Source organism: Clupea harengus, chromosome 18 (genome assembly GCF_900700415.2).
Source record: "Clupea harengus chromosome 18, Ch_v2.0.2, whole genome shotgun sequence".
NCBI lineage: Eukaryota > Metazoa > Chordata > Actinopteri > Clupeiformes > Clupeidae > Clupea > Clupea harengus.
Window position 1 is genome coordinate 4,200,277 of NC_045169.1, and position 11,375 is coordinate 4,211,651.

The 11,375-nt window shown below is 48.3% G+C and overlaps 1 protein-coding gene across 1 annotated transcript in view; it reads right to left on the reverse strand.

Moving 5' to 3' along the window:
• Nucleotides 1-11,162, reverse strand: part of LOC105904299 (tetratricopeptide repeat protein 28) — a 103,698-nt gene extending 92,536 nt beyond the window's left edge. The window contains 1 exon segment of the mRNA XM_042710510.1: nucleotides 11,102-11,162. Within this exon segment, the coding sequence (XP_042566444.1) occupies nucleotides 11,102-11,162 (61 nt within the window).
• Between the last annotated feature and the right edge of the window lie 213 nt (nucleotides 11,163-11,375).

The window sequence follows — 11,375 nt, forward strand, 5'->3', positions numbered from 1 at the left end:
ATAAATAAAAGACCAAGTGACGCTGGGAGAAAGTGGCAGGAGATGAAAACACGAGCAGACAGATTTTCATCTTCTTCTCCCTCAGCCGCTAACCCCCAGAGACTAGAGCGCTTCAAAATATTTACCCTAGTTTCTTTCACTGCTCGAGCGGGGAACGCTTTTCTGTGCCTGTGTCCCTCCTCTCAGTCAACACAAGTGTGCGCACACACACACAGACACACACAGACACACACAGACACACACACACACACACACACACACACACAGATCACTAACAAAACACACACACACACACACACACACACACAGATCACTAACAAACACACACACACACACACACACACACACACACACACACACACACACAGAGAGAGCACTAACAAAACACACACTCATCTCTCTTCAGCCCCCAACCATCACCATGTGCATACTAAATATAACAAGATACACACCCACACAGTTACACACAACTTCAAGGCCGAGTCACCTCCCCCGTGCTCCCCCACCTCAGCACCCCCATATAATCTTCCGTGATAAACTAGCGTGGGGCCTTGCCTGCAGTAAATCTATATATTCGCTAGGATTTACAACCCAGGCCGGTGGACCAATGTTTGACTAAATATTACGAGGGGCTAAATTGCCGTTAGCGTAACGAGGCACCCCTCATTAGTGCCCTGAAGGACCCCCCAGCATCCCCTAGCAAGGGGGGGAGGGGGTGCGGAAGACACACTTGGGGGGGGGGGGGGCTAGTGGGAGCCGAATTAGACATGACACTGAATTTATGGGCACCGGTAATTAATTTGGCTCCCCTCATCCCGGGCACTGATTGCCAATCTCTCGACGCTAGAGCCATGCGGAGGAATGGGGGCCCCAGATTAGATTGCCCACATTAACCTCTGCACTCAGTGTGTCGGTACAGCACCGAGACAGGAATGCTAGTTAAACGTGTATGGAGAGTGACACTAAGAGTGCGAGGCCGAGAGAGAGAGAGAGAGAGAGAGAGAGAGAGAGAGAGAGAGAGAGACAGAGAGAGAGAGAGAGAGAGAGGTGGAGACATAGGGGCAATGTTACTTACTGTAGGGGAGAAGGGTATTATTACTTTATTATTACTTAATATGGGAGCACAGAAATAGATGAGCGAGGCAGAGAGAGAGAGAGAGAGAGAGAGAGAGAGAAGGAAGGAAGAGAGGAAAGGTTTGGATGGGGAGAGTAGGGTAGAAAGAGCTTTAATATGGAACAGAATGTAACAGTGGAGCATTCAGAGAGAGAGAAGAATGGCGGAACAATGCAGGATGGGAGAAGCGAATGAAGGATGGCAGATTTGAAAGAGGGCGGTGAATTTGTGGGGAACGGGCAAAAATTGACAGGGGTGGGGAAGGAGAGAGAGAGAGAGAGAGAGAGAGAGAGAGCCCGAGGGAACCCGAGACATTTCGAATCACGTCTCTCTTTGATTAAATTTACTGCTTTTGGAGATATTTCTTTAAAACTCCCTGAGTGAGACCAAGAGAGAGAGGGGAAGAGGAAGAGAGAGAGAGAGAGAGGGGAAGAGGAAGAGGAGAGAAGTCGACAGAAAGAAAGGAGAACAAAGAGAGGAAAGGAGAGGACGCAGAAAAGAAGAGATTACAAAAAGAGATATTCGGTATTCCTGATCTCTCTTCCTGACGTATAACCGGGGGAGAGGAGTGAAAAGGGCATTTAAATATTGCAGAGGCGAGCGTCTGGATTAATGTATATGTTTAAACAGCACTCGAGCCAAGTGACAGCATCAATGCACAGCTGTGCAGCTTTCAAAAGGCCACACCCTTTTCATCAATCTCACACGGCTGTTACTGTCAATTACATGCATGCATACACACACATGGATACACACACACACACACAAAGTGTGTGTGTTTGAATTCCATAACATTTCTAGGCTTATACTGGTTGGCTCGCATGGTTCAGTGCTCATATTGATACCTGAGCATCTGAACACACACACACACACACACACACACACACACACACACACACACACACACACACACACACACACACAAGCCAACAACGACAACCAAACTCTCTTTCTCTCACACACACACACACACACACACACAAGCCAACAACGACAACCAAACTCTCTTTCTCTCACACACACACACACACACACACACAAGCTAATAACGACAACCAAACTCTCTTTCACACACACACACACACACACACACACACACACATACACACAACCAAACTCTCTTTCTCACACACACACACACACACACACACACACACACACACACACATACACACAACCAAACTCTCTCTCACACACACACACACACACACACACACAAGCCAACAACGACAACCAAACTCTCTTTCTCTCACACACACACACACACACACAAGCTAACAACGACAACCAAACTCTCTTTCTCACACACACACACACACACACACACACACACACACACATACACACACCAAACTCTCTTTCTCACACACACACACACACACACACACACACACACACACACACACACACACACACACACACACACACACAGTACTGCATTCACAGACACAGTGCCAATGCACCTCTAAGGGCCTCTTCCCTATTCCCCACACAGCCTTCCAAGACTAATGGCATACATTACTATTTGCCATCTTTTTCACGCTAAGTCAGCACACTCCTCATCCAGCCTGCTCTGCAGCAGCCTTCTGAGGACACATCGGAGAAACCTGACCCTGAAGGCAAAAGATTTCAGATACGAAGGAGATGGAAGGTAACAAAAGAATAACTAAGCCTGCCGAATGCTTACTGAGCACTTGTTCGGTAACATTTTCCACCGCGTCGTAAGATTTGCCCGTTTCAGCCGAGCGTCGGGAGAGCAGAGCCCGCGGAGAGCACCGAGAGGACAGCCTCTCTCTCTCGCGCGGCGCTGCCGACGCCACGGGCTGGGGATGACGGCTGACGGTTAGGTGTGAGGTTCAGAGGAGCTCTCAGACAGGGTGATGATTGAAGCCAACTTCCTCTCTCCTCTCTTCTTTTCTCGCTTTTCCTCCCTTTCCACCACACAACCCCCCCAGCCCCCACCCCTCTCTCTCTCTCTCTCTCTCGCTCCCTCTCTCTCTCTCTCTCTCTCTCTCTCTCTCTCTCTCTCTCTCTCTCTCTGAGGCAAAGATTGTGCTGATGCGGCGGAAGTGAGCACATCAACAGCAGGTTGGTGGGGTGTTTTCACCCTCTGGGTGAGTTCCCTCTAACTGCGCGCAGCCTGTGTGCGTCAGTGTGTCTGTGTGTCTGTGTGTCTGTGTGTGTGTGCGTGTGTGCGTGTGTGTGTGTGTGTGTGTGTGTGCGTGTGTGCGTGTGTGTGTGTGTGGGTTTGTGTGTGCACATCCATGCATGTGTGAGCAAGATAGAGAGAGCAACAATGTGTGTGTGTGTGTGTGTGTATGTGTGTGTGTGCTGGGGGAAAAAAGGGAAGGCAAATGATAAAAGAGGCTTGTCTTGTTTCTCTGCATTTTTAATATTTAATGACTGCTTGTTTGAAGTGGTTTTAAATATTAATTTGTTCCCCTCTTCGCCTTTAAGAGAAAGAAGCAAAAAAGGGGGGGGGGATGATACCAAAACTGATCCTCGAACAGTCCCATAGATCTGCATCACACGCCTCCACTCTCCTCCCCACTGTTAAGCTTTAACCCATGTGAATCATTTAGAGTTCCCACAAGACGCAGCCACATTTGAGGATCCTGGTACCCGCTACACAAACACATACACAGCCTCAAATGCAGGCACACAGGCAAGGACAGAGTTAGAGTACATTATTAGCATTGGTTTGAAAATACTGAGTGTGTGTGTGTGTGTGTGTGTGTGTGTGTGTGTATGTGTGTGTGTGTGTGTGTCTGTGTGTGTGTGTGTGTGTGTGTGTGTGTGTGTGTGTGTGTGTGTGTGTGTGTGTGTCTGTGTGTGTGTGTGTGTGTGTGTGTGTGTGTGTGTGTCTGTTTGTAGTAGCATCATACCCAATGGAGCAAGGGACGTGTAGAACCCCTGCCAGCATTGTAATGGAGTTCAATTCTGTCTGTCACCCTCACTTTCTCTCCCTCTCTCACACACACACACACACATATGCACACACACACACACATATGCACACAAACACACACACACACACACACACACACACTCCACTCCACTGTGCACTGGGCCCTGCAGTTTGCGACTCAGTCTCAGCCTGTAGCATCGCATCCAGCGAAATGTCACCGCCGGAGCTAGCACTGGGCTAATTAACGCTAATGGCCTCCACAGCACGGAGACTAGCGGCCCCCTCGTTTCCCTGCGCGCTCAACTTCGATTGGCTTTTTAATTGCTAGGTGCTGCCTTGCCTTGCCTGCCTGCCTGACTGCCTGCCTGCCTTCCTCCCAGCCTGACCCAGAAATGTCAGCCCCAGACCTGGGCGCCCGAGCGAGAGCGCGCCCCCCGGCCCTCCTCTTAGATCTTGGCAGCCGGAGCTCAAGGTGACACACCAAGATGCAGTGTGCACAAAATGTCAACTGCTTAATTTAATGTTGGTGTGAGCCGGGGCGGGGTGTAGTTTGGGAGTGGGAGTGGGCAGGGAGGGGAGGGGAGGGGCCCTGAGAAATCAGCTGGGAGATTTAGAGTAAGAGCGAAGAGAGAGAGAAAGAGAGAGAGAGAAAGAGAGAGAGAGAGAGAGAGAGAGAGAGAGAAAGAACAACCAGCGAACTTAATGGTGCAGAGAGGCAACTGTAGTCGTACAAAGTACACACACACACACCGAGCCAAATGCAATGAATCACAGCTGAACACTATGCAATTAAGAAGCCAGTGCGGTTAGTCTCATTAACCTTAATACTGTGTGGAATGACTCTATACAGCGCACAGACTATACTCCGCAAACTCTCCGAAATTTTTGGGAGTCCAAGTTTCCTGACGAAGCTGAGATGTAATAACTGGGGCCTGAGAGCCACAGCATGGGGGCCCACAGGTGGTAATGAGCCAGTCGCTCCTGTCCTTTGCACAAAATGAAGAGGGAGCAGAAAAGGGAAGCCATATTGGCTCTAACTCTCCTCACAGGAGTCAAATATTTACACTGTGTAATAAATGTCTCGAACAAGTAGGAACGTCTTTTGCATTTCCTTCAGAGGACATGGACTTCGCAGCTCTCAAATTGAGGTGTTAGGATTTCATTTGAAATGAGACGAAGAGCAAACCGTTTATTGAAATATGAACTATTAATAACTGCAACCAAATTACAAACATCAGTAAATACTAGATTCATGCCAAAACACACAATTATGACATTAGACTGAATATCTGACTTGGAATTAGACACCATGAGGAAGAGAGTTTATTTTAGCAGGCACCTGTAGGAGAGAAAGGGCACCGTGTTCTTGGGCTTATATCAATGGTGTGCTTCTGCAAGTAGAGGCTTCAGTTGCAGTACATAGTGTGTGAAGCTGTGTGACTGTATGAGATGTGAGTGTGTGTCAGAGCATTAGCATGTGCTGTACGTGTGCATACAACGTGATGCTCATGGATTTCTTCACGTAAGTGTATCTGTGTGCGCATAACACAGACCAGATCATACACGTGTGTGTGTGTGTGTGTATGTGTGTATACACAAGAGAGGAGTAAGGAAGATAGGCGCGTGTACGCGCATAGGGGTGTGAGTGCGCACGCGGCCATGCGTGTACTTTTCCGTCCTGACACATCACTTTGCGTCCTTGCGTGCCGCTGCCGGCTATCGATCGCTGCGGTGTACCTGTCACGGCCTTGAGAGGTGTTGCGACTGGGGGGAGATGGGAAAGGTTACCCGCCGTAGTGTCGTAATCAATGGCGTGCATTCAGCCCCAGTCGAGTGACAGCGCTATCGCTTCGCAAAACCGCCAGCCAAAAATAATTAAGGAAGACAAAGAGCTTTTTTTTGGAGCGGAAAAAGGGCTACACGCTCACAATCTGGGAGGTGTCAACAATTGAACAGCCAGACATTAGTAAAAGACTGACCTAAAGACAGTGAGAGGGAGAGGGAGAGAGAGAGAGAGAGGGAGAGAGAGAGAGAGAGAGGAGAGAGGAGAGAGGAGAGAGGAGAGAAAGAAACAAAGGCAAGGAATGCTGATGATTCATCCAAACAACGGCTACATGATGTCATCTGTGTTTTATGTAGCAAGATCCTCGCTGTCTTCAGCTTTTTGCTCGCGGGGTCTGGAATGTTCATCTGACATCTTAGGGTGACATATTGCGCGTTCTTCTCCACATGCACAAGCAACCGTGTAATCACATTTCGAGCCTCCCCAGCTGCCTGGGCCACACGCTAACTCTGCCTCCACCCCGCAAGCAAGCAAGTCCTCCCACAGATCTCTCCATGCTAGTCCCGCAACCTTTCACCCTTTCCTTCCCAAAAACCCCCCAAAAAAAGTAAGGCGACTTGTGCTTTAAGGTGATGGGTTAATGAGTCGCCACGGCGACACTGGTGCCCCTAACCAACCATTCCGCGGTGAGGGACCCCGATCAGCCAATCTGTGGCCCGTGCTCCTCCGTCTTCATTTGTGTGGCTGTAATTGGCTCTGACGGCCAGCTCGAGCGTGGCAAAGGGAACAGCCGTCGTTGTGTAAACAAAGCCACATGTTCCCCAAACGGGGGGCTTGCGCCCCATTCCAGCTCCGGATAAGGAGTGAAGGGAGGGGGGGGGGGGGGGGGGGGGGGGGGGGGGCGGGGGCATGGCATACCCCTCGCTCAGCATGGCACCAGTATGGAGAGGATGCACCAGTGCTCTTCAGAGGAGATGGAAGGTCGGGCCAAAGTCACCCCTGACTGGGGACACAAGAGTCACTGCTTCCCAGGGCTCACTTCCTGGACACCCAACAACACTACATGGTTTAGCTCTGTCTGACTACAAATGGCAACAAAGCCAGTCATTAGTAGAGTCAAGTGTGTCCAGCTACGCAAAGCCAGGGAGACATTCATTGTTCACACAGGGAATGGAACTTCAGCCATTTTGTGCTCATTCCAGCTGAGCCCCATATTGGATTTCTTTGAGTTTGACAGCAGTCTTTTTTTTCCTACGAAAGAGAAGCTTTTTCACTTCTATGGTGGTAAATGGTGACCAATTCCCAAAGGTCACTGGCATTCTGCTGGATAATTACTTTTGTGCTACACTGAAAAACAACATGGCTGACTACCGAGAAGAGGCTGAGAGGATTTTTTTTTCTTTTTTTATTCGTTCTTTTGGTGAACCAGGCCTCGGACATGTTATTCTGGGAATACCTAGGAACAGGTTTTGGCACCGCTACATCGAGCCATTCATTCTCATATGTAGCCACGGCCTGGCACACTATTTAATTTGATAGTCTGGGTCTCCTGCTGGAGGGGCTTCCCAGCCACTCGGAGCCCATCTGCCATCTCTGTGGCGGCGGCGGCCAGCCGGCTCTCTCTCCCCGGCTCCAGCGCCGCTCCGCTGATCCCACCGGCAGGAAATCAGGCATGATGGACCAAAGGCTCGGCGCGTCATCCGGCCGACAGCACCAAATTGGAGAGGAGCACGGAGAGCCGAGAGCGGGGCCAGAGAAGACTTGAGAGAGAAATATTGAAGTGGAAGGATGGGGATATGGAAAGAGAGAGCGAGCGAGAGAGAAAGAGAGAGAGAGAGAGAGAGAGAGAGAGAGAGAGAGAGAGAGAGAGAGGGAGAAGGGCAGAGAGATGGAAAGAGTGAAAGAAAGAGACATGGAGGACAAAAATGAGAAATTTCAGGGAAAGTGAATAAACGGAAATCGAGTGTGAGAGAGAAAGAGAGAGAGAGAGAGAGAGAGAGAAAGGGGGGAATAGGGATTGAATTCAGGCGGAAAAGAAAGTGTAGTGTGCAGAGAGAGAGATATATAGAGAGAGAGTAAGCACGTGAAGAGGAGAAGCAAGGATTGAATTCAACGAGGGCAGTGCACACACAAAGGAGAGATAGGGCCGCAGACAGATCTAATTCACACCACCACTTCGCACTTCGCGACTAGAAAAATTCATCTCCACTTTGACGGCAGGATAACAGGCTGCACGTGCTGCCCGTCATGCCCGGTACACCAGATATGAATCCAGAGATAGGAACGCAGCGCGCATGTATTCCCAGTGGGCCGCACTGAGGGATGAACCCAATGTAGCACCAGTTTAAGTGTGAGGATGAGTCTCCGAGTCCCCCTCCCCGCCCGCCCGCCCGCCCGCCCGCCGAGCCGAGCGGCTCCCTCTGGTCTTACGGGTATTACACGCTCTGGCACACCAATCCGCCGCCTGTAAACGAAGCTAATCACTACGCTAGCTCAGCGTCTTTTTCTATCGCTTGATGAAAAGAAATGATTTCCAGAAAGGATTATAATATAGATTAAAATACATATCAGGACTGTCTTTCCACCCCCCCACCCCCCCTCCTCCTCCGAAGTTCATTTTCCTTGAGCAATAAGCCATCCGTCACGGCTTGGGAATTCTGGGATAAGAGGAGTTTCATAGCCGGTGGGTATCTTCTCCGGTATACACACACGCGCGAGAACACAATTACATGATGATGATGTTAAAGTGGGTATGGGAGGCAAGTTTCATGCTCAACTGTTCTCCTTAGTCCTTCACACCACATATCCTTCTCGCTAGCAGCAACAGGAAACACCTTTTGACTCGTTGCTAAAATAAAACAATATTTTTTCCGGTCATATGTTCCCTAGGATTTTGAGTATCGTCCCTGAGGCACAAAAATACAAATTCAAATGAATGAAATCAGACTTGGGTCGTTAGCTTGACCTGCGTCGTTTTAGAGGAGGTCCATCACTTCCAAATGTTATCGTGTTTTCATTTTTGCTTGAAAGGGAGATTTCCAGTGCTTGCAATGAGTCGCTGTAATTTGGACTGAAGGTTAGCCTCCCATTAACACGCTTGTGTTAACCTTGCGGGCAATAAGCACTTGCGGCAAATCCTTTGCCCCTGAAACATAAAATAGTGCACGTTTGGCCTCACTCTTTAATGAGGTTAGTTAATGTTCTCCCAACCTTGGGAAAACATAAAAGCGCTAGCATTTACACATCTGACACGTAAAAAAAAAAAAAAAAGATGACACACCAAAAGATGAAATGGCTTCCTCCGCACCTCAGAGAGACAAAAGGGTCTGGAATTAAAAAAGCCCTAATTGAATGTCCTGTTTGTGAATACAACCGCCGGAGCAGCCATCCGCTGCTGGGGCTTTAACTGATCAGAGAACAGCCCGCCATGTTGATCAAACACCCATTCATCTATCTGTAGTCTCATATGATGGTTTTTTTTTTTATCTGCTTTTTGCCTTGGATTTTCCGAATGGTTTAATTAATACGTTCCAGAGGCCCGTGTGCCCGGCTTGCCATGCAAGCCTCATTGATCGTAGCAGCTGGTGCTATCAGTCAAATCTGTCTGTCTGTCTCAATTTTCTCTGTTCCGACATGCTCCCTCTCCAATCTCTCCCACTGTCTGACCCACTACTATACCCTCTCCTTTCTCTCTCTCTCTCTCTTTCTTCTTCTATTTCTAAATAAGAGGGGGAACATAGTTCAGTGTTTTCAGATAACATTAGGTCTGGAGGAAAGAAAATGGATAGAGAGGGTCTCTGTGAAATTACACTCTTTGATGACTTGCCACTCTGAGTTATGAACAGAAAGCAAATGGAAAAAGAAGAAAAAACATGAAATGGAGAGAGAGAAAGAGAGAGAGAGAGAGAGAGAGAGAGAGAGAGAGAGAGAGAGAGAAAATAGCCAAAAAAGACATATGGGACGTGAGATGCTTATGAGGTGTTTGCTAATCAACACCATTGCACAGTCTAGCACAACATCACAAAAGACTAATGGTTTCATTAAAAATGAGAATTGTCTGAATTCAACCGTGCAAGTCACCATGTATTGCAGAGCCCATCTCTCTGACAAGGTTTGATGGCAGACTGCAAGCAGGCTAGTCTTGTGAGTCGCAAGCATCCCGCATACTCATTTCATACAACACAGAGTTGAGCAATTACACAGACAATGGTTTGTTTGGCAATGAAAAAGAAAGATTGGTCCAGAAAAAAAAGGAGGCTTTTTCGCCGGTTTTCTCTGTTGAAAGGTAAACCATTTTTTGAAAGGTAAATAATCATAGATAATGGCTAGAACTGTGCTGTTTCGCATTCGTGTTTGCATTTTAGCAGGAAAGTGTGTGTTCATGTGTGTGTGTGTGTGTGTGTGTGCTCATGTGCATGTGTGTAAGTGACAGAGGAAGTCCATTAAGAGTCCACAGAGACAGGGCACATGACAAAAAAAAGATTGATTTACAAGAAAAAACTTTGAAGGAGCATCGTCTATCCTTTTCTCACGCAAGGATAACCTGATCTCACTATTACTTCTCACCTCTGCTCAGTTCCACTCTCCTCTCTCTCTCGTCTCAGAGACACCGAACACCATAGAGACCCACACAGGCTAAGTGTCCCTGCCTTAGCACTGAACAGTGAAAGTGGGCCACAAGAAATGTTCCTTCACATACTGAGTACCATGGGTATATACTGTTTGCATGCACGCACGCACGCACGCACGCACGCACGCACACACGCACACACGCACGCACACACACACACACACACACACACAACACACCTCCGGTCTAGGTCAGCGGCAAAGGTTAGGGCCTGACATGGTGATCAAAACCATGAAGAGCTGTTAAGTGCTTTTAGCATGCTATGTTTGGATGTTTGGATGTGCCACAACATGGACCCATCAGAGCGAGGTCAAATTCTACTAAATGTCAAAAATAAAAGGGGCAAAGGACTCTTCTAGGGTACCCTAGCAGGGGTACGTTTTGGGCACCTTTTCCTCAACTGTCCTCAACAATATAACATCAATGCTAAGCGAAATCCTGCAGCAAAAGCTAGCAAACAATCCCAAGCACAATATGTTCTCAGATGGCATTGCTCTGAAACTGGGAGATCAACCTTTAAAGCCATGCTGTTGGTTTCTTCTGAAGGCCCTCTCTGTCTGTTTGTCTGTCTGTCTCTCTTTCTCTCTCTTCACACCAGAGCTTTTGGTGCGGACCGGAGTCCGTTTGAGTCGTTAGTTTGGTTAGTTGCGCGCCGAGGGACCTTACCCCAGTCCTCCAGAATGTGGGGGTCTGGGGTACGGTTCACCTGAGCTCCAGTGTCGTTCATACTTGGGGTGAAAGCTATCTTATGTAAAACCAGAGCTACTGACGGCCGCTGCTGGGTCTTAATTCTTCTACAATAAATAAATCACCATTAAATGTGAAATTGTTTATTAACATGCAATTTTCTGAAGAGCAAACCATCTTAAAAATAGGCTGGTGACTAGAAGATAGCTACATGGCAATTCATGCTTGAGGGTATGCATGTATACTCTGCAAG